General features: G+C 52.1%; 1 protein-coding gene across 1 annotated transcript; it reads left to right on the top strand.

The window, feature by feature from the left end:
* Positions 1-8,202: 8,202 nt before the first annotated feature.
* On the top strand, positions 8,203-21,530 carry CD4 (CD4 molecule). The gene is made up of 9 exons (XM_060026059.1): positions 8,203-8,251; positions 8,393-8,557; positions 17,008-17,166; positions 17,578-17,808; positions 18,787-19,125; positions 19,857-20,057; positions 20,631-20,752; positions 21,071-21,138; positions 21,435-21,530. The coding sequence occupies exons 1-9, from the start codon at positions 8,203-8,205 to the stop codon at positions 21,463-21,465; spliced, it is 1,365 nt and encodes a 454-aa protein (XP_059882042.1). The 3' UTR covers positions 21,466-21,530.
* The last annotated feature ends 1,558 nt before the right edge of the window (positions 21,531-23,088 follow it).

Genomic DNA, 23,088 nt, shown 5'->3' on the forward strand with positions numbered 1-23,088 from the left:
AGCCCTCACTGAGTGGGAAACTGGAACAAGAAGTAGGTTTGGGGGCTTCCCTGGTGGCACAGTGGTTGAGAGTCTGCCTGCCAATGCAGGGGACACGGGTTCATGCCTCGGTCCGGGAAGATCCCACATGCCATGGAGTGGCTGGGCCCGTGAGCCATGGCCGCTGAGCCTGTGCGTCCGGAGCCTGTGCTCCGCAACGGGAGAGGCCACAACAGTGAGAGGCCCGCGTACCGCAAAAAAAAAAAAAAAAAAAAAAAAAAAAAAGAAGTAGGCTTGGAGGGTAGTAGTATTCAGGGGATGAATTTGGTTTGGGATGCATTGAGTTTGCTATGTCTGATGAGCATGCAAATGGAGAAACCCAATGGGCAGACGGATACCCCCATTTGGCGCTCATGAGAGGTCTGGACCAGAGAGAAACATTTGAGGGTTGGCCAGAGACGAAGGCCCAGGGGAAAGGAGCCTGGTCCATGGTCACTCTGGGTGTCTGAAATGCCTCAGCCCAGGCCCTTTCTGCTACACGGGCCCAACTATAATGCCCCTGGGGAGGGAGCCCCAGAAGCCCCCCCTGAACAAATGTCCTCAGGGCCCTGGAGCCAGGGGTTGTGTGGGGCTGACCACAACGGCTATCGTAGACCCTCTATCTCCCCGCCTCCCACGTCTGCTTTCCCTGAAGCCCAGGCCAGACTGTAGCATCACTGATACAATCTTTTTCTTGCCACCCAACGAAAAGCACGGTGACCCTTTTTCTCGCTACTCAATGAGAAACGCAGTGACGCTCTGGGCTCTGGCCGGGTTCTACAGATGTTTTTCCCTTGACTTTGCCATTTTCATTTTGACAACTTCCCCAAGAAGCAGGGGGTGGGGACCCCAGCCCCAGGTGGTGACGCTGGGGGCTGGCCCAGGCCTGGGGTGTGGAGGAGCCTCACTACCAGGCTTCCTGTCTCTCCGTTTGAGCACATCTCTGCAGAAGTAACAGGCGCTCTCCCCCGTGGGCTCTCGCTCCCAACGCTCACATAGACACACCTGTGCAAGAAGCAGAGGGGAAGAGAGATCCAGGCCCAGAGGTAAGAGGAACAGACAGGGCTTTGTTCCTTCCCGAGGGTCGGGGAAGGGGAGAGGAATGTCACAGAAGACGTGTTGGATTTCCAGGTCTCTGCCCACAGCTCTGACCACCTTCTCTTGCATTTCATGAGCATTGATCTCCCCTTGGAAATGGGAGCTTGCAGAGGCCGGGGATTACGCCACACTTCTCTCCGCGGTCCCACGGCGCACAGCTCGGTTCCCGGAGCGGAAGGGTGTTGACTCGGAAGGGTGACTCCGAGAGCAGAGAAGGAATGGGTGCCCCGGGCTGAGAAAGGCCACTAGTCATGGGGAGTGGAGGAGATGAAGACAGGGAGAGGGGAAAAGAAGACAAGAGGGAAGGAGGGATGGGAAAGACATAAAAATAATCAACAAATATTAAGGAGGGAGGAGGCCTAGAAAAAAGAAAGGAAAAGAGAAAAGAAAATAAAAGCAAGAAAAAGAGAAAGAGAAGTAGAATCTGGTCTAGAGACAGCTCTCCCCCCAAATTAATTTTCCCAATGACCCAATCACCAAAAACTCACACCAGAACGCATACTGGCAGCAGTTCGTAAGCTGTGTGATTGATGTAGCCTCCATCGACTCCCTGTTTATGGGTTTCTACACTTTTGTTGACTTCTTTGTGCATTTTTAGGATTTTTGAACAATATGTCTAAAGGCACTTCCACTTTAATTAGCTTCAAAATGGTTAATGAAGCAGTTGAAAGGTAACATTCCCAGAAAGGGTTGAAATGGAGCTCTTCGGCATGGCGTGCTGTAAGAGTGACAGACACGTATTTTTAGGCCACGACATCGTTAGAAAAATTGGTTCTAAGGAATTGGTTTTAGGTGTCTCAGCTGCTCTGCAAAAGGAGGCTAGTGGGGATTAGAAAAAGATTTGCAGACCCTCCCTGGGCTTGGTGGGCGTGTGTGTGTGTGTGTGTGTGTGTGTGTGTGTGTGTCTGTGTGTGTGTGTGTCTGTGTGTGTGTGTGTGTGTCTGTGTGTGTGTGTGTCTGTGTGTGTGTGTGTGTGTGTGTGTGTGTGTGTGGTGGGGGAGCACGCAGGAGGTGATCCCCTCAAGTGGGATGCCCTGAGGACCCCAGCCTTCCACTTCCGTGCCCTGGGTCCTTTCCTCTTTCCTGAGGCCTCCCTGGCCTCCAGCCCTGTTCCCTGGGTGTCCTCTGTCCTCCCTTCCTGACTGGATTCTGGGCGAAGGGCCTCCCTCCCCACGGTCAGATTCCTCAAAATAGGCCCCATTCTCGCTAATTCAAAGATTTCACTCTGGGTGGGAGAGCTCTTCCTGAACGTCCTGCTCTTGTGGCGTGACTTTTTCGGGCTGCGAGGCTGAGGGTAGAACCTGACGGGGGAGGTCACGCACCTCATGTTCTGACAAACAATTTCTTGCGCTGTGTAGGCTCTGGGCTCGAACAAAATGGCCGCCCTCCTCACCTCAGATGAAAGGGTTCCCAGAGGACCAGGTCAGAGAGAACCCCGGGCTGTTTCCCTCTTTCAGCGTGGGGCCCCTTAGGTAGAAGAGGCCCCCCTGGGATACAAACTCCCCCCACCGACCGGTTTGGGGCAGAAGCCCCTCAGCCCTCGGGCCCTGATCCTGGCCACGGTGATGTCCGCCACGCAGTTGGAGACCAAGGGCCCGGCGCGCTGTCGACCCTCAGTGAGCGCTGGTTGAATGAACCACCTCTGATGAGGGTGGGTGTCGGGGAGGAGCAGGCGGGGGCCTGGGTTTGTGGGCTCCGAGGCTGAGGACTGTTCTGCACCTTTCGGGGGATTGTGGTAGGAGGGGGGCTCCGCTCTCCCCACGTGGGCGGCAGAAGCAAAGGAGAGGATGGCGGAGGTTGCAGCCAGGGAACCACAAGGGTCCCTTAGAGGGACCGCGTCTCTAGGAAGTTAGTTCCTGTGAAGCCGGGGAGCAGCAGCACCCGGGCGCGTGCGGTGGAGGCCGCATCCCGCGGCGGGGCTGGAGGGGGCTGATGGGGGCCATGGGGAGGAGATGAAAGCGCCTGCAGGACCACAGACCGGCGCTGCGGTGGGGATGCGCCCGCCTCCTCCCCCCCAGCCTCGCTCCTCAGCGCAGCCCGGGGCGGGGAGGCTCGGGGCGCCAAGGGTGTGCGGGGCCTCGCCACTCTGGCCTCTCCTCGCCTCTCTTTGGGTGTCCTGCTCAGAATTTGCTTCGCTTAACCTCTGCCCCTACCTTGTCTGTACGCCCCTGGGCTTTGTGTGTGATCGTGGACTGTGTGAAGTGCAGCTGTTGCTTTAATGAGCTGCTCTGGGTCTCTCCCTGCCGCCCTCTTTCCTACCCATCCTCTCGTCATCCTCCCTTGGGGCTTCTGTGTGTTTCTCTGAATCTGTCCTTTCCCTTCTCTCTCTTTTTTTTTTTTAATATTTATTAATTTAATTAATTAATTTATTTTGGCTGCACTGGATCTTCGTTGTGGCATGTGCATGGGATCTAGTTCCCTGACCAGGGATCGAACCCAGGCCCCCTGCATTGGGAATGCGGAATCTTACCCACTGGACCGCCAGGGAAGTCCCTGTCCTTTTCCCTTTGTCCAGCCTGCAGCCATCTCCCCGGCATCCGCCCCTGGGCTCCAGGCTGTGTTCTGTAGGCTCCCTTCACATAGAGGCTTGTGGAAGCCTGCATCCCTGCCAGAGGTCTGGATGCCGGTTTCCAGGCCAGAAGGGCCTAGAGAGTAGTGGCAGCTGGAGAGAGGAGGGATGCTAAAGGAGAAGAGGCAAGGGGCTCTTAAGGTGAGCCCAGGAGAGCCAGACTCACCTCCTGGTGTCTGAGGCACAGAGGAAGGGGGACACGGATGCAGGGAGTTGAAGGTGGAGGCATCAGCGTGGGGAAGCATAGGTGCAGGAATGCACAGATGTGAGCAGAGAAACGGGGGGAGAGAGGAGCCAGGGCCTCGGGGACCAGCGGGCCCTCCCAGCCGCTCTCAGGGGCTGTGGTGTACAGGATGCTACTGTACCGGGGCAGAGCGCCTCTGGGGAGGCTGAGGATGTGGAAATCAAAGGCCAGCTCTCTGAGGCAGCAGCGGAGGCCCCAGGCACCAAAGCAGACAGCGGCTGGAAACCCAGAACCTCCCCCATCAAGTTGAGGCCTGCGGTGGTTTGGGGCAGCGCAGGGAGCTGGTGGCGAGAGGTGGCCCTTGCGCAGACCCCAGGATCACCGAGTGGGGAAGAAAGAATGACCACCACTCGAGGAGAGGCAAGAATGTTCCCAACCTTGCTCAGGCATCTAGGCTGACTTTGGACGCCAGGGAAGGGCTATCCCACCTGCAGACTCCTTCACTCTCCGCTCACCAAGGACACGGTGAGTCTGGGGTGGTGGCAGGGGGACCCGCTCTCAGACGTCAGTGTGCCCTGCCCTACACTTTCACCCCAGCCTTCCCCTCTGTGCCTCCACGGCCTAGGCCAACTTGCAAAACAACTTCGCCCGTGACTAGCCTCCCTCTTCCTTTCCTGGAAACCTTCTTCATGACCTCTTCTCTTCTTATTTCCCTGGTTTAAAAGAATTCTATCCAGTTCCCACCGTGAGTTGGGTCCAAGATAGTTCCTCTTTCAGGCAGATGGAGTAACAGGAGTAACTTTCCCCCTGCCCCCCGAACCTCACGAGGAGGACCAAGCCCTCAGCACCCATCTGAGTGCTACATCCTAATCATGGATCAGTGCCCAACAGGAAACAGAATGCGTCTCAGATGGTTCAGGACCATCTGCAGAAAGAGGTGTGGACAGGGGCCCAACCAGCATGTTGAGGAACCAGATACCAGTAGGAAGAGGCAGAGTCTTGAAGGGGAAAGGGCCAACCTGTTGTTTCTAGAACCCAGTGAGGGTTTGAGCTGTGGTTAGGGGGCCATCTGACAGGAGCTGCCGTTGCCAGGGGAGGGAGCGGGGAGAGAGGGAATACAGCCATTGCCAGAAAATATGCCCAGAGCCGGGAGAGAGTAAGGATAAAATACCCCCGCCTCTCTCCCCGGCCCTCCCATCTCTTGTGGGTGCTTCCCAGTGGCCAACCCCAACCAGGAGTTGGAGCATGAGGGAGCCGGGGTGACACGCTGTGTGGGGTGTGTAGCAGTCAGCCTCCTTGTGCAAAGCAGGGCAGAGAGGAAGGAGCATGCCTGGGGGGGTGCGCACAAGAACAGGCAGCGTGGACGGGATGATTGGGCTTCATCCAGGCCAGGCTTGGGTGGGTACAGACCCTTCAATGACCCATTTTAGTAACAGAATTAACATGTTGAGTACAGAAAAAAGTAATCAGTGATTTCCCCTCTTCTGTTCAATTCAATTTGGTTTAAGTGACCCAAACACAACCCGAGACCTTTCTCTGTGCTCCAGCTGGTGCCAGTGGCGGCATTGCTGGCCGGACCATCACCTCTAACCCAGAGGAGATCAGGGTGGTGGAGGAGAGGTGGGAGCCCAAGTCATTGCACCCGAAGGTAGAAGGTGGGATGTGCCCAAGGGGGTGTCAAGTTCAGAGTGGGAGGCTGTGGGAGTTCAGAGGGGGCAGATCATTGCAAAGGTGGTCTCGGGGGAGAGAAAGACCAGGCAGAGGGGGAGAGAAAAGTAGGTCTGGATGCACAAACTCTGGGCCAGGTGCATGCCGGCACTGCCCCCAAGGCCGTCTATGCTCTGAGGCCCGCTTACAGCCTGGGCCTGGAGTTCAAAGACACTTTTCTTTAAATTGCAGTACAGTTGATTTACAATGTTGTGTTAGCTTCTGCTGCACAGCAAAGTGATTCAGGTACGTGTATATATATATACGTATACATTCTTTTTCATATTCTTTTCCATTATGGTTAATTACAGGATATTGAATATAGTTCCCTGTGTTACACAATAGGACCTTGTTGTTTTTCCATTCTGTATATAATAGTTTGCATATGCTAATCCCAAACTCCCAGTCCAACCCTTCTCCACCCCGCTCACTCGAAGGCACTCGAGCCTGCCCCTGCCTGCCTTCGAGGCACTGTCTGGTGGCCTTCCTTTAGTCTCTACTTCCTCCATGTCATCTGTCTTGAACCGTTACCACATCAAGCCTCCTAAAGCTCTACAAAGACCACTCACACCTCTGCTCAGAAAAACAGCAGCGACTCCCAGTGGCCTGCAGAGCCGAGTCCTCACCCTCTAGCCTGCCTCTGAAGATTCAAGGTCAGGTTCCACGCCCCCTCCCATGTCAACCCCCACTACTTCCCTCCACAGCCCCCTGACCTTGCACGTGGCAGTGGGATGCCCCTCCCCTTTCTTTTCCAGCTAGCTCAGGGCTTTCAGACTTGAGCCGTCCATCAGTCGCCCAGAGGTTTGTGAAAACACAGGTGGCTGGACACACCCCCAGCTTCTGATTCAGCAGTTCTGGGGTGGACCTTTCTCACATGTTCTCAGGTATCAGCTGCTGCTGATGACCTCTGACCACACACTGAGAATCACTGCTCCAACCCAGTGCCACCCATTCCTTGAGGCCTGTTCAGAGCCTTTCTGCGACCCCCTCCTCCACAGCCTTGTCTGTCTTCCAAGCCCACAGAAACTCTGAAACATCATCTTTCTCCTTGTCCCACTCAGAGACCTCGTAGGGTCGGTCTGACAGTGAGCAGGGAATCGCCCTCTGCTCTTTCTCTGGCCGCATCACTCACACTGAATCAGGCCCCAAGTCCTGGCAGTTTTATTTTATTTTTTAAATATTTATTTATTTATTTATTTTGGCTGTGCCTGGTCTTAGTTGCAGCATGCGGATCTTTAGTTGCGGCATGCAGACTTCTTAGTTGTGGCATGCATGCGGGATCTAGTTCCCAGACCAGGGATCAAACCTGGGCCCCCTGCATTGGGAGCGTGGAGTCTTACCCACTGGACCACCAGGGAAGTCCCAGTCCTGGGAGTTTTAATTCAGAGCTCCTCCCTCAAGTCCGTCTCTCTGAGTTCAGGCCTCATCTTGTCTCATCAGGATTCTTTTTTTTTTTTTAACATCTTTATTGGAGTTAAATGATGCTTTACGATGGTATGTTAGTTTCTGCTTTATAACAAAGTGGATCTGTTATACATATACATATGTTCCCGTATCTCTTCCCTCTTGCATCTCCCTCCCTCCCACCCTCCCTATCCCACCCCTCTAGGTGGTCACAAAGCACCAAGCTGATCTCCCTGTGCTATGCGGCTGCTTCCCACTAGCTATCGATTTTACGTTTGGTAGTGTATATATGTCCATGCCTCTCTCACTTTGTCACAGCTTACCCTTCCCTCCCCGTATCCTCAAGTCCATTCTCTAGTAGGTCTGTGTCTTTATTCCTGTCTTACCCCTAGGTTCTTCACGACATTTTTTTTCTTAGATTCCATATATATGTGTTAGCATACGGTATTTGTCTTTCTCTTTCTGACTTACTTCACTTTGTATGACAGACTGTAGGTCCATCCACCTCACTACAAATAGCTCAATTTCGTTTCTTTTCATGGCTGAGTAATATTCCATTGTATATATGTGCCACATCTTCTTTATCCGTTCATCCAATGATGGACACTTAGGTTGTTTCCATCTCCTGGCTATTGTAAATAGAGCTGCAGTGAACATTGGGGTGCATGTGTCTGTTTGAATTATGGTTTTCTCAGGGTATATGCCCAGTAGTGGGATTGCTGGGTCATATGGTAGTTCTAGTTGTAGTTTGGAGTTTTCTCACCAGGATTCTTGAAATCCTGCCTCCAGTGTTTGACCTCCTCCAGCTCATTGTTTGCTCAACAGCTGAAGGCATCTATCTTGTAAATCTACTCCTGTCCTTCTCTAAGTAAATCTCCCTAGCGCCCAGGGTCGAGTCCCAGCCTCCCAGTATGGCACTCAAGGACCTTCATGACCTGGCTTGGCTCCCTGGTCCTAGTCCCAATTTACCACCTGCTCCGAGAATCCGTTTCTGGTCCCACCTGGCAGAGAACCCACCCCCGGTCTGGGTACAGCATGTGTGGCATGTCCAGTGGGTGTCTTGTTTAGAGATCTACACGTCTAGGTCCTGGCCTGGCTGTCCAGGTCCTGAAGGGGTCCCAGGCCAGGTGAACGCCTGCTGACTGATGACTGGTGTCTCCCCCAGGCCCTGCCTTTCCTTTGCGGGAAGGCCCAGGTCCCTGCCTGCCTCAGCAAAGCCACAATGGACCCCGGAACCTCTCTTAGGCACCTGTTCCTGGTGCTGCAACTGGGTGAGTGCTCAGACTTGGAGTCTGGGTGCAGGTGGCCTGGGAGGAGGGGCTGATTGGGAAATGCAATGTGTGTGTGGGGCGGATAAGGCGGAGGCAGCGCAGCCACACCCTCGAAGCCTGACCCCCTGTTTTTCCACCTAGTGATGCTCCCAGCCGGCACTCAGGGGAAGAAAGTGGTGCTGGGTAAGGCAGGAGAACTCGCAGAGCTGCCCTGCAAGGCTTCCCAGAATAAGAGCCTGTTCTTCAGCTGGAAAAATTCTTACCAGACCAAGATTCTGGGGCGTCACGGCTACTTCTGGCACAAAGGTAGGCTGGCCCCACTCCCCGTTCAGAGAGGAAAGCCCCAGGGATTGAACACCCCTGGTGTCAGAGCCCAGCTCCGAGTAAACTCTGGGATCCTGGAGGTTCCAGCTGAGAGTCTCAGGGACTCTCCAAGTGCAGAGCCTCCCTCTGCCAGCTGCTGGTGGGCTGGGGAATGGCTTCTGGTGGTCTATTATAATTTCATTATATTAATGGATATTAGAAAAATAACTATCATATAAAACCCATGATTTCACGAATATTGTTGCTACAGATCCATGACCATACTTGGTTTACTTTCATTAAAAGCAATAGAATGGGGGCTTCCCTGGTGGCGCAGTGGTTGAGAGTCCGCCTGCCGATGCAGGGGACACGGCTTCGTGCCCTGGTCCGGGAAGATCCCACATGCCGCGGAGCGGCTGGGCCCGTGAGCCATGGCCGCTGAGCCTGCGCGTCCGGAGCCTGTGCTCCGCAACGGGAGAGGCCACAACAGTGAGAGGCCCGCGTACCGCAAAAAAAAAAAAAAAAAAAAAAAGAGAGGAACCATGCATGTAGAAGCATATATATATATAGGTTCCCCTCTCTTCTTACATAAAATCAATTTATCATATATGGGTATATATTATATGTATATATATATATGGAGAGAGAAAGAGAGAGAGAGAGAGAGGCTATATGTTAATTAAGTAATTAGATAATGTTCTAGGTGCTGGGGATATAATATAGTAAAGAACAAAAGAGACGTTCAGGCAATGAGCACACCATAACAGTGCCCCTGGTTCTAACCTTGGGGTTTTTTTTTTTCTTAAAATTATGCAGGTATTTTGAAGATTGTTCTGTATTCGATATGTGTGTGCATCTATCTGTATCTGCATATATCTGTCCCTCTCTATATATTTCTACCTCATTTCTTTTCTGTGACTGCATAGTTCTTTTGTATAATTATACCATGATTTATTTGACTAATCCCATATTGTTCGACACTTAGGCTATTTTCATTTTACTGCTCTCACAAAAAAGAATTCTTCAGTGAGTCAAACCTGGTATCTTTGGAAACGTACAAATGTCTCTGTAGGATGAATTCCTAGAAGTGAAATCTGTGGGCCAGGTCAGCTTGCTCTTTAGATATCTTTTTATTATACAAATTTTGCTGAAATGGCATCTGCTATAGTAAGATGCAACTGTATATCAATGTGCACTTTTCAATATGTTACTTCCTTTATGTAAATTTTATTGATGTTAACTGTTTTTTTCTCCAGATTTTTAAAGTATTACATGCTCATTATAGAATATTTGGCAAATGCAGAAAAGAATAAGGAAGAGAATCAAATGCACACATAATTCTACCACTCAGAGATATGTTGTTAACATTTTCATTTACTTCCTTCTGATCTTTGTTTAGTGTGGAAAATATATATTATTTACATAGATGATATCATACTATACATACTTTTTATCCTACTCCCTCAGAACATTATATCATGATGGGACAATCAATTATTAGGCTAATTTTTTAAAGTAATCTGTCAATGTTTACTAAGTACAAAGTTCTAAAATCTTTTTACCTAGTAATAGCTATTCTGGAAAATCTATTTTTTAAATAGTTTTATTTTATTTATTTATTTGGCCATGCCACGCGGTTTGCGGGATCTTAGTTCCCCAACCAGGGTTTGAATCCCCACCCTTGGCAGTGAAAGTGCAGAGTCCTATCCACTGGACCGCCAGGGAATTCCCTGGAAAATCTATTTGACAGAAATAAAATCAGGAATATTTCATGAAACCTGTGCAAGGATGTTGTTATAAGCATTGCTTATAATATGAAAGCACAGAATTCAAACTGAAAACCCATCAATGATGAAAGGGTTAAACTATGGTACAACTGTGGGAAACTATGCAGATAATAAAAAACAAGGGCTTTCCGGAAAATTGAGTAGACATACATATTAGTCTGCTTGGGCTGCCATAACAAAATACCATGGTCTGGGTGACTCAAACAAGAGAAACACATATTCTCACAGTTCTGGAGGCTGGATGTCCTGAGATCAGGGTGCCAGCACGGTTGGGTTCTTTATTTATTTATTTATTTATCTATCATTTTTGGCTGCGTTGGGTCTTCATTGCTACGTGCAGACTTTCTCTAGTTGCAGCAAGTGGGGGCTATGCTTCATTGTGGTGAGCAGGCTTCTCATTGCAGTGGCTTCTCTTGTTGCGGAGCATGGGCTCTAGAGTGCAGGCTTCAGTAGTTGTGGCTCACGGGCTCTAGAGTGTAGGCTTAGTAGTTGTGCCACACGGGCTTAGTTGCTCTGCCACATGTGGGATCTTCCTGGACTAGGGCTCAAACCCATGTCCCCTGCATTGGCAGGCAGATTTTTAACCACTGCGCCACCAGGTAAGCCCCATGGTCGGGTTCTTAAGAGAGCTCTCTTCCTGGCTTGCAGACGGCCACCTACTTGCTCTGTCCTCACATGGCAGAGACAGAGAGAGGGCTCTCTGGGGTCTCTTCTTATGAGGGCACTAATCCCTCCAGGAAGGCCCCACCCTCATGGCCTCATATAAATCTAATTACCTCCCTATCTCCCAATATCATCACATTGAGTGTTAGGACTTCTACATATGAATTTTGGGGGAACACAATTCAGTCCATAGTAACATACTCTTCACTCTTCCTCTCACGAAATACAAATGAAAACCTAGACATTGCATATAGAACTAACATAAGAAGATTCTGAAAGGTATTGAGAAGAGAGCAGACTGGTAGGGACCTCAGGGCCTGAAGAACAACAGGTTGGCGAGTTTTCTTTTTGCCTCGAATACCCCAGTCTTGGAGCTGAAGAAGCCGGCAACCTGGAAGCTCTGATGGGCACAGACGAAAATAAGCCTCACAGAAGCCTGCTCTCTTTAGTCAAAGGACCAGGAAAGGAGCAACCCAGCAAGACAAAAAACTTCAATATAACGACTGTTCTACTTCAGCCAAACACCAGAGGAAAACTGTGACCCCGCACCCTCCCATGCCAACAAAGGCTGACTGGGAGCTTAAACTTCCACACACCCCCACCCAGGCTGTGTAGGCACCCAACACCTCCATTGAGATGGGATCAGAGAATGCAAAGTAGAGAATGGGGCTGTGCATCCCCCCCAGCCAGTGAGAAGGCTCCTCCACCCCCTGTAAAGTCAGTGGAGATCACAGGAAGATCCTGGACTTCCACCCCACCCAGCAGTCAGGAGGCACCCCACCCTGCTGGGGTGGTGTCAGAAGAGGTCTAGTGGAGAGTCAAGACCTTTACCATCACCCTGTAGTAACCAGGATCTATGGAGACCACATGGGGAACTGGAACTTCCCCACGTGGGGAACTGGAACTTCCACCCCTGACCAGTTATGAGGAGCATCCCCCTCTAGCACAGTGGAGAGTGAGGGGAGAACCTAGATTTCTTCCTCTACCTGGCAGTAATAAGAATGGTATAAAAGAAAGCCAGTTAAAAAAGAAGGTTTAAATAAGATCCAGAATCTCATAACATAACACTCAAATGTCCAGGTTCCAAGTGAAAATCACTCTTGATACTAAGAACCAGAAACATCTCAAACTGGATGAAAAAAAGAACCAACAGATGCCCACACTGAGATGAAAGAGAGGATAGAATTATCTGACAAATACTTTAAAGCAGCCATGATAAAAAGTTCTTCAGCAAACAATTACAAACATGCTTGAAACAAATGAAAACCAGAAAGCTTCAGCAAAGAAACAGAGGATGTTGGAAATTTCCTGCTGGTCCAGTGGTTAGAACTTGGTGCTTTACTGCTGGGGCCCAGGTTTGATCCCTAGTTGGGGAACTAAAATTCCACAAGCTGCACAGCCTGGCCAAAAAAAAAGGGTAATATAAAAAGAACCAAATGGAAATTTTAGAATGGAAAAATATAACCAAAATACAAGGGATCAATGAATGAGCCCAACAGCACATTGGGGTGGGGGGGACAGAGGAAAGAATCAGTGAACTGCAAGATAGAACAATAGAAATTACACAATCTGAACAACAGAGAGAAAATAGAGTGGAAAAAATGAACAAAGCCATAGGGACTTGTGGGACTCTAACAAAAGATGTAATATTTGTGTCAATGAGTGAAGGAGAAGGGAAAGAAAATTGAACTGAAAAAGTACTGGAAAAAATAGTGGCTGAAAAATTTGCAAATTTGGCAAGAGATATTAACCTATAGATTCAAGAAGTTGAGCAAAACCTAAGCAGGATAAACCTAAAGAAATCCACATCAAGACACTTCTTAGGGCTTCCCGGGTGGCGCAGTGGTTAAGAATCCTCCTGCCAGTGCAGGGGACACAGGTTCGAGCCCTGGTCCAGGAGGATCCCACATGCCGTGGAGCAACTAAGCCTGTATACCACAACTACTGAGTCTGTGCTCTAGAACCCGTGAGCCACAACTACTGAGCCTGCGTGCCACAACTACTGAAGCCCGCGTGCCTAGAGCCCATGCTCTGCAACAAAGAGAAGCCACCGCAATGAGAAGCCCACGCACTGCAATGAAGAGTAGCCCTGGTCACCGCAACTAGAGAAAGCCCGCACACAGCAACAAAGACCCAATGCAGCCAAAAATAAAATTAAAAAATAAAATAAATTTTAAAAAAACATCATAATTAAACTTCTAAAAACTAAAGACAGGGCTTCCCTGGTGGCACAGTGGTTGACAGTCCGCCTGCCGATGCAGGGGACACGGGTTCATGCCCCGGCTCGGGAAGATCCCACATGCCGCGGAGCGGCTGGGCCCGTGAGCCATGGCCGCCGAGCCTGCGCGTCCGGAGCCTGTGCTCCGCAACGGGAGAGGCCACAACAGTGAGAGGCCCGCGTACCGCAAAAAAAAAAAAAAAAAGTTGGTATATACTGCAAGATCACTTCCAGAAAGGTTCTAGCCATTTACAATAAGTCTAGATAATAATGTCACTGTGTGCCTATCTCACCAGCACCCTTGCTGACACTGAATAGTAATATTTAAAACTTTTTTTTTTGGCTAATTTGATGGTTGAAAACTATATCATTGTTGGTTTAATTTGCATTTCTATGATTGCCTGTGAGATTGAAACATATGTACTCCCTTCTAAACGTTCTTACCTCTTTTGTGTTGACGTTTTTGTTCTGTTACCATGATTTGAATTTCCTTCAGAACAGCTCCCCTTCCCGGCTTCCTGATCTCTGACCATGGCAGCATCACTCTCCTGACTCCCCCAGTTTCTGAACCATAGAGCCAATTTTTTTTTTTCCCCTACTTCAGTCCCTGATTTCCCATCAGTCACTGCTTATGGCCATTCCTTCCCGTGGAAGTGTTTTTCTGTTTCATCTTCTTTGTTCTCATGGGAACTCCACCCTCATTAGCCAAGGCTACATACCCCTCCCCTGGATTACAGTGGAAGCTTCCTGGCAATTCTCTCTGCTACCAGTCTCTCCTACTTCAATTCTCTTCCTCCTGCAGCAGTACCGGCTCCCAAAGCAATGCTTTGCGTGTTTCACTCCCTAGTCCATTAGGCTAAGCCTGGAAGCCTCTGCCTGACATTCTTCCCCTCAGCATCGCTTGCTGCAGCTCCCCAGCCAGAAACCTCACACCCAGGTGTTTTCCTCACTGCTTTTTTTTTTTTTTTTTTTTTGCGGTACGCGGGCCTCTCACTGTTGTGGCCTCTCCCATTGCAGAGCACAGGCTCTGGACGCGCAGGCTCAGCGGCCATAGCTCACGGGCCCAGCCGCTCCGCGGCATGTGGGATCTTCCCGGACTGGGGCACGAACCCATGTCCCCTGAATCGGCAGGCGGACTCCCAACCACTGCGCCACCAGGGAGGCCCCTTCCTCACTGCTTTGAGGTGGTTGCCTGTGCAGCTTTCCTGGAGCTTTTCCCCCTTCCTAGATGTCCTTGCTGCAACCCTTTCCTCTAGCTCACCGCCTGAACTTCTTTTAAGGCTTGGTTCAGTACTGGTCTCCTCCATGAATTGATCCCAGATGCACTGATAACCTTTGACCTTTCACAAAGTAGAATCACTTTTACAAGGTATGGAACAGTCCGGACAAGGGGGTCATGACGAGGCTCGGAAGACGTTTTAAAAGGGAAGCAAGGAGGAAAAGTTATTTTAGGGAAAGGGTGTTACATTTCATTTGGAACCAATTGCGTTTTGGGTGATGGCAGGACATCCAGATAAAGTCATCCCTTGGGCCACTGGAAACGTGGGCCCAGGATGTAGGCGAGAGGCTGGGGCTGGGGGTCATCTGCAGAGCCGACAGGGGATGCAGTGGAATTGAGAATGTCTACAGAAACGGGGAAGAGGATCCAGGAGAGAGTCCGGAGTAGCACCTAAATGTAGACAGCAGAATAGGAGTCCAAGGGGAAGAAAAGGGAAGGGTGCTCAGATGTGGAGGAGAGAATCGAAAGAAGTCACACGGGGGCAGAACCAGAGGAGGCTACCCCTTCAAGAAGTTTGGTAGATTGTAAAAGGAATGTAGTAGGATTTCAGAAAAATTGGGGAGCTAACCAGCACACGGATCCAGGGGAGAGAGCAGGTAGGGTAGGGACTCCTGCAGGACAAATGAAAGGGGAGGTGGGCAGAGCTGGAGGAAAATCGGGGGTGGGTGTGAGCCCAGGGCTACAGGTTATCTGGAAAGGTCTCCTGGAGAGGGTGGCCCTGAGCAGCGGGAAGGGGCTGTGGGGTCTGGAAGAGGCAAGAAAGGAGAATGACGGCCGACTTGACAGTACGTCTCCCACACCAAGGCCAAAATGGGGAGAGGGCCAGGGGGTTGAGGGTGGGAGCTTTATCTCAGCCGCCTTCACCCCATCCCTGCAAATACGCATTCTAAGTAAAAGCCTGTGTCTTCGCTATGCAAATTTAGCTGCTAAAGCCCTTCATTGTAATGAAGTTCTGGGGCTGCTGCTGCACCCAGAAAATAGTTAGCTAAAGAGAAGAGCTTCCTCTGGGTGCTGGTTGTTCTGATGAGGAGACTGGAGGAGGCCGCATGTCCGTGCTTGCAGAACTTTCCAGAGACAGTACTGCACAGCGTACCCAACAGCCTGAATCTTAATCCTGGCTCCACCACTTACTGATGTCAAAATTCAAAAGGTAGGGCTTCCGTGGTGGCGCAGTGGTTGAGAGTCCGCCTGCCGATGCAGGGGACACGGGTTCGTGCCCCGGTCCGGGAAGATCCCACATGCCGCAGAGTGGCTGGGCCCGTGAGCCATGGCCGCTGAGCCTGCGCGTCCAGAGACTGTGTTCCACAACGGGAGAGGCCACAACGGTGAGAGGCCCGCGTACCACAAAAAAATAAAATAAAATAAAATAAAATAAATTCAAAAGGTAGAAAAGGGCATAAAGTGAAAAGCCCTCCCACACCTGTCTCATGGGGATGCACTTCCTCTCCCTAGGGACTACTAAGGCGACCATTTCCTTACATTCACCTCTAGAAATATTTGTTCATATACCAGGCAGGATAGGTAGATAGAGAGACAGATAGATAGATGGATAGATAGATATAGATAGATAGATGTTAAATAACTTTCCCCCTCCTTTTCAAGCAATGGTAGCCTGCTTAATATCTTGCTTTTTTCAGTTAATGATGTTTCTTAGATATTATTCCATCTCAGAATAGAAAGATCCTTCTCCTTCTTCTCTTATAGCATTCCGCTGAATGGGTGAACTCTAATTTATTTAACCTCTCCTTCCTTGGTGAACATTTAGTTCTGCATGTGCGTTTGTAATTCTGGTAGACATTACAAATTACCTTCCAGGGGAAGGGATAAATTGGGAGATTAAGACTGACATATACACACTACTGTATATAAAATAGATCACTAATAAGGACCTACCGTATAGCACAGGGAACTCTTCTCAATTCTCTGTAATGACCTGTATGGAATAAGAATTTTAAAAAGAGTGGACGTATGTATATGCAGAACTGATTCACTTTGCTGTACAGCAGAAACTAACACATTTAAAATCAACTCTACGCCAATAAAAATTTTAAAAACGAAAACGAAAACAAAACAAATTACCTTCCAAAGAAATTGTACTGGTTTATGTTTCTGCCGATAACGTGTTAGCAAGAGTTTGGGCAACTACTTAATTTCTCTGAGCCTCACTTTCCTCATTTGCAAGATAAGCAAAACAGTACCTATTTCTCAGAACTGTTGTGAAGATTACTTGAGATGATGCATGTAAAGTGTTTGGCATGTAGGAGTTGGTGCTCTCTAAATGAAGGTAAGATTTTATATTTTGGGTTAGTGAGATGTTGTCCTGGCCTGGTAAAAGAATGTGTTGGGACCTCCTCGCCAGTCTGGGGTTCTCAGATTAGGACCCGAGGCAGATTCTGCTGGAAATGAGCAACTCAGATCAGCAGAGTTGTGGGCACCGCCCTTGCCAGGGGGTGCCGTGCCTCCAGGGTACCCCAACCTCCTCAGTACGGTGGCATTCTACTCCCAGGTGCCTCCAACCTGAACTCTCGAGTCGAATCAAAAATAAACCTGTGGGACCAAGGATCCTTTCCTCTGGTCATCAAGGATCTTGAAGTACCTGACTCGGGGACTTACATCTGCGAAGTGGAGGACAAGAAGATCGAGGTGGAATTGCAGGTGTTCAGATGTGAGTGGGGCAGCCTGGGATGAGGACACCTCCAGCCAACCTCCCTTCCTCCTTGACTCCCATCCCTGTGCCCAAACCAGGACCTGAGCTGGTGGCATTTCAACAGTCCAGAGACTGATCAGACAGGCCGCCGCATCTCCTCAGCCCCTCCTCAGGCCTTGGGTCAGGCAGGGGGAGTCAAAGAGACCTAGGGGTGGGGGTGAGGGAAATGGAAAGGCAGGAGACAGAGGGAGGACTGAGAGAGACAAGGAGAGGGGGAGGGGAAAGGGAAACGCTGCCTTGGGCTGGGGATGGGCAGAAGGGAGATGCTGGGATGGGGGTAACGGAGAGACACCCTTGGTCTCCTGGCTTCTTCCCTTCTCCTTGAAGATGGTGCGTGTCTGTGACACAACTGGCCTGCTCCCCCCACAGTGACTGCCAGCTCGGACACCCGCTTGCTGCTGGGACAGAGCCTGACCCTGACCTTGGAAGGCCCCTCTGGTAGTAACCCTTCAGTGCAATGGAAAGGTCCAGGGAATAAAAGGAAGAATGAGAAGAGTCTGTCACTGCCCCAGGTGGGGCTGCAGGACAGTGGCACTTGGACATGTACCGTCTCCCAGGCCCAGCAGACACTGGTGTTCAACAAGCACATCCTGGTGCTGGGTAAGAGGCGCTCCCCTCCTCCGCAGGCCCCCTGGCCTGACAGACGGTCCCTCTGCTCTCGCTGCTGCTCCAGTTCTGGGTCTGCCCTGGGGGACATACTGGGCCCTCTCTTCCTCAAGCTTCTCATTTACAGCCACGTCTCAGGGTAGTGGACATGGGGGAAGGGAGGGACAGGGGATGTGAGGACGTGAGGGACCCCAGAGACCCAGGAGGAAGCCCCAAAGGAGGGCTGTCAAGGGCGTCTATGTTCTCCGTTGTCTCAGCTCCCCCCTCCCACCAAGTTGGCAAAGCCACTAATTCAGGGACACTCAGAGCAGCAAGCCAGTCCAGATGAAATCTGACGTTGCAAACTTGATGCCTCCTGAGCTAGGCTTCGGGAGGGAAAAAAGAGCCCAGAAGGCAGGCACCACCCCAGATCCTGTCCTCCAGGTGCTTACGGGACACACGGTAGGGTGTGCGGTGGTGAAGTGTGTGGACTCTGGTTGAAATCCTGGCTCTGGCTTAACCGTGCGGCCTTGGGCAAGTTACTGAACCTCTCTGTGCCTTGGTTTCTGCATCTGTAAAACAGGGATGGTCTAGCCTACCTTGTCGTGTTATGAGCAGAAGTAACGTACGGAATGCACTTAGAACAGCACCTGGCACGTAGTCAGCCAGGATTTGCTCTTATCTTGTGAAGGGTGATAACTTATGTACCCAAGTGGTGCAGGCCAAATGGCCTCTGTGCTCTAGGATCCTGAGGAGGGAGAGGCCCTTGTGGCTAGGCTGTTCTAGGAGGGCTTCTAGGGGGAGGGGCTGCTGCCGTGGGACCTCCCTGGGGTGCAGAGCTGAGAGAGGAGAGGAGAGGTAGATGGGAGTTTAAGCGCCCGAATGGCAGCCTGGGTGTTTGGACTCACCTGGTCTCCTCCCGTCTCCCCCCACCACGTGCCTACCCGCCGCGTGCCTGCGTATGGACCCGGGTTCTCTCCCGTCCCCCTCCAGCCTTCCAGGAGGTCTCCAGCACAGTCTATGCAAAGGAGGGGGAGCAGATGAACTTTTCCTTCCCACTCACATTCGGAGATGAAAATCTGAGCGGGGAGCTGAGTTGGCTGCAGGCAAAGGGGAATTCCTCCCCCGAGTCCTGGATCACCTTCACATTGAACAACGGGAAGGTGACTGTGGGAAAGGCTCGCAAGGACCTCAAGCTCCGCATGAGTAAGGAGCTCCCCCTCCACCTGACTCTGCCCCAGGCCTTGCCTCAGTACGCAGGTTCTGGAAACCTGACCCTGAATCTCACCAAGGGGAAGTTGTATCAGGAAGTGAAGCTCGTGGTGATGAGAGGTGAGGAGATAGGCTGAGAAGGTGAGGGCGGGGTGGGGCTGGAGGGACCTGGCCCTGGGACCCTCCAAGGCAGGACAGGCCCCCAGAGGGATGCCTAGGCCCTGGCTGCCTGATGGAGCCAATCAAGGGCTGGTTTTGAACTGAGGTTGCAATGCTCTGTCCGTCCCTGACATCCAAGAGCCGGCCTAAGGTGGCCTCCACTAGAATTCCCAGGGGTCCTCCCTGAGAACCAGGCTCTGGTTCTGCCTCTGCCCGACCCCCTGTGACCCCTCTGTGGCTCGGCTTTCTCCTAAAGAGGGTAACAGTACGACAGTGATGGTGACAAGGTCAGACGCCACACTGAGTTCTCCCCATCCTTATCTCCTTGATCATCCTAACAACTTCACAAATAATAACGGCTAATATTTGATGCTTTGTACCTGCCGGGCCCCAGTCAAGCGCTCTACATGTATTTCTCCATTTAATTTTTGTCTGGGCCTCAGGTGGGTAAGTAACTTGTTCAGAGACTCACAGATAGTAAGCAGTGGGGCTGGGGTTCAAATGTAAGACTGTTGGACCTCAAAAACCCTGTTTCCTCCATCATAACTGCATGAAAATGTGCTCTGAGAGGCTAAAAGAGGAATGCCAATGTAAAGTATCATTTTCATTGTCCTACGAATCGCCTTAGAGCATGGAGGTGCTGGGAACCCAGAGGTCCAGGCTCCCAGTCTCAGGCTCTTGTCCCTCTGCAGTGACTAAGTCCCCAAACAGTTTGACCTGTGAGGTGCTGGGACCCACGTCCCCCAGGCTGACACTGAGCTTGAAGAAGGAGAACCAGAGTATGAGGGTCTCAGATCAGCAGAAGCTGGTGACGGTGCTGGGCCCCGAAGCAGGCATGTGGCAGTGTCTACTGAGCGACAAGGGCAAAGTCCTGCTGGAATCCAAGGTCAAGAGTGAGTGAGAGTCCAGATTCCGTGTCCTAACCCCGAGCCCCGACCTCCTCCACCGTGGGACCCTCCCAAGGCTGGTGGAGGCCACCCAGCCTCCCAGTTGCTCTGAGATGGGTGGGTTATAGGTATGGTGCCTGGACACAGGGGTGATGAGGTGAAGTGGGGTGTGGTCCTGGGCTCTTGTAGTCCTACAAGTTCCCATCTCCCTAAGGTCTACAGCCCAGGCGTGGGGTCCACCTGACCAAGAGCCCCCCTCCCTGGCTCCTTTTCAAACCCAGACAGAGAGACACACACACACATACACACATTCATGCGCATGGCACATAGCGTGGACCGCCGCTTCTAGCTCCCCAGGGTACAGTGCAGTGTCTAAACCTTAAAACCCCTTCCCCAGCCTTTGCCTTCCAGCCCTGGGGGCCCCTGAGGGCCCCGTGCACCCTGCCCCGCTCTCCCAGCCCAAGGACCAGACCCAAGTGTGGCAGGGCAACGAGGCCCTCCCTCCTCGGGCCCCCCTGCTGCGTGCCCTGTGCCTGAGTGCAGCGGGCAGGGAGCTGAGCACAGCTCTCTCTCTTGCAGTTTTGCCCCCGGTGCTCGCCCGCGCCTGGCCGAAGCTTCTGGCTGTGGTGCTGGGGGGGGTCGCCAGTCTTCTGCTTCTCACTGGATTTTGCATCTTCTCTGCTAAATACTGGCACCGCAGGGTGAGTGAGCCTCCCCAGACGCCCTCGTTCCCCCGCGGGGCACTTGCGCACCTGAGGCCTGTGCGGCAACAAGGGTACCCTGTGTCGGTGACCTGCTTCTGCTCTGGCTCCCTCGGCCCGCTGCTCAGCAGCCTCACTGCCAGCTGGGCCCCGTCCCAGATCCCACGCGGAGGGAGAGACAGGAAGGCGCAGAGTTAATTCTGGGACAGATGGCCTCAGCCACAGTCACTGCCTCTCCCCTCCCACGCCCCCCTCCAAGGGGCAGCTCCCTTTCGGAGGCCTGGGACCCTCACGACTCCTCTCTTTCTCCCTGGACAGCGCCGGGCACAGCGGACATCTCAGATCAAGAGACTCCTCAGTGAGAAGAAGACCTGCCACTGCTCGCAGTAACTAGGGGGCAGAGAGGGAAGGGGGGAGAAGAGAGGGAAGGGAGGGGAGGAAGAAGAGGAGAGGGGGGCTAGAGGGAGGTGGTGGAGAGGAGAGAAGCAGGCAGGGATGGCCCAGGAGGTAGGTAGCTGGCGGGAGGTGGAGGACGGCGAGGTGAGGGGCAGGGGGCCTGCGATGTGTCCGGAGGCCATCACTGAGCTGGAAGAGAAAAGCAGGGTCTGGGAGCCAGGGAGGGCCTGGAAAGCAGGGAGCTGGGGAGGAACAGACACGCTCCTCTTATTCTTCGTCCCTCCAGCCGGCTCCAGAAGACATGTAGTCTCACCTGAGGCCCCAGCCAGGAGGAGCTTCCCATCTGCAGCCTCCCCAGCTGGCTCCCCCTGCATTTTCTGTTGGTCTCCTGGGCCTGCGGACCAGATGAATGTAGCCAGCATAGCGCCTCTGTCCGCCTCCTGCCCTCCCCGTCCAGTGGGCCTTGGGTCCGCTCTTCCAGAGGCTCGCTCACACCCCCTCTTCCCCATTTCCTTTTCACTCAAACCCTAGCCCTTCTTTGATGATTTCTTCTCGACCCTCTCCCTCACTGCTCACTTGCATCTCAGGGGAGCACGTGGGACCGGCCCTGCCTGCCCTGGAGGGTGAGGCTGGGTGTCTGAAGCACGAAGCACAGGGCGGCCACTGTTCGGGAGAGGACCCTGGGACCAGAGAAGGCAGGGACTAGCCCAAGGTCACACAGCCCGTCAAGGACGGGTCCAGATCCAAAGGCTCCTGACCGCCAGCCTGTGCTGCTCCATTCTGCCTGCGTCTTACCCTGTGTCAGCAGAACCACAGACTTACATACCGACCTGAGCACAGACCAGCGCCCTGGGCACACTCGTGCGCAGATACAGTTCCTTACCACCCAAGCAGCGTGGCGCTGTCTACAAATCAGTTTCACATCCTTAGTCTATTTGAACCTCATGAAAATCCTACAAGACTGGTAGTGACAGGACCAAGATTATTATCTCCAGTTTATAGACCAGAAATGGAATGCAGAGAGGTCAGATGATTGCCTGACCTAGGTTCACACGGCTAGTACGTGGGCTAGCCCAGGTCTCTTGACCTCTAGGTCCACTGCTGTCTCTTGAACACAGGGGCAAATACCACACAGATCTCTGCAGTTGGCTGGTCATAGATGCCCGGTACTACCTTGGATTCCCTTCACCGCAGGGAGGTTGCCTCAGAGAGTTCAGGGCCTCCCTGCCGAGGATCCCTCCTTCATCTCAGCAGAATCCTATTACCAGAGGACAAAACCTGTAGTTCTCCTAATCAGGGCACAGGCTGGAGCACAGTGACCCGCCACGCACCCTATCAGAACCTTCTAGAAGGTGAGCTTTGCCAGGGGGACAGGGTGGGGAGCTGGCCAGACAGTGAACCCTCTGAGGGTACCTCTGGGCCTCAGAGATACCCACTGGGCCTCAGTCTCCCTGCCCCATACCCCCCTTCATCCCTCCGCCAAATGATTCAGGAGACAAGAAAATTGGGTTTACAAGCTTTCTTCTTCCTCCTCTTCTTTTTTTTTTTTTTTTTTTTTGCGGTACGCGGGCCTCTCACTGTCGTGGCCTCTCCCGTTGCGGAGCACAGGCTCCGGATGCGCAGGCTCAGCGGCCATGGCTCACGGGCCCAGCCGCTCCGCGGCATGTGGGATCTTCCCGGACCGGGGCACGAACCCGTGTCCCCTGCATCGGCAGGCGGACTCTCAACCACTGCGCCACCACGGAAACCCCTTCCTCCTCTTCTTGATCCATTTCTCTCAGGATCCCCAGCCTCCTCTGCCTCTCCTCCCTTCCCTTTCTCACCATGTCCCGCAGTCCCTACCCTTTCCCCCTTTTCCTTTCCCTTCAGCTTGCCGCCTCTTCCAGGAAGAACACCCGGTTGTCTCCAGGGCTCCCCATGGCTTGCTTTGTATTCCTGCC

The sequence above is a fragment of the Delphinus delphis genome, chromosome 11 (assembly GCF_949987515.2).
Source record: "Delphinus delphis chromosome 11, mDelDel1.2, whole genome shotgun sequence".
Classification (NCBI taxonomy): Eukaryota; Metazoa; Chordata; class Mammalia; order Artiodactyla; family Delphinidae; genus Delphinus; species Delphinus delphis.

Coding starts and splice junctions, on each gene's coding strand:
- CD4 (XM_060026059.1), top strand. CDS start 8,203: ATGGACCCCGGAACCTCTCTTAGGCACCTGTTCCTGGTGCTGCAACTG. Junction 8,558..17,007: donor CGGCTACTTCTGGCACAAAG/GTAGGCTGGCCC, acceptor TTCTACTCCCAG/GTGCCTCCAACCTGAACTCT. Junction 21,139..21,434: donor AAGACCTGCCACTGCTCGCA/GTAACTAGGGGG, acceptor TCGTCCCTCCAG/CCGGCTCCAGAAGACATGTA.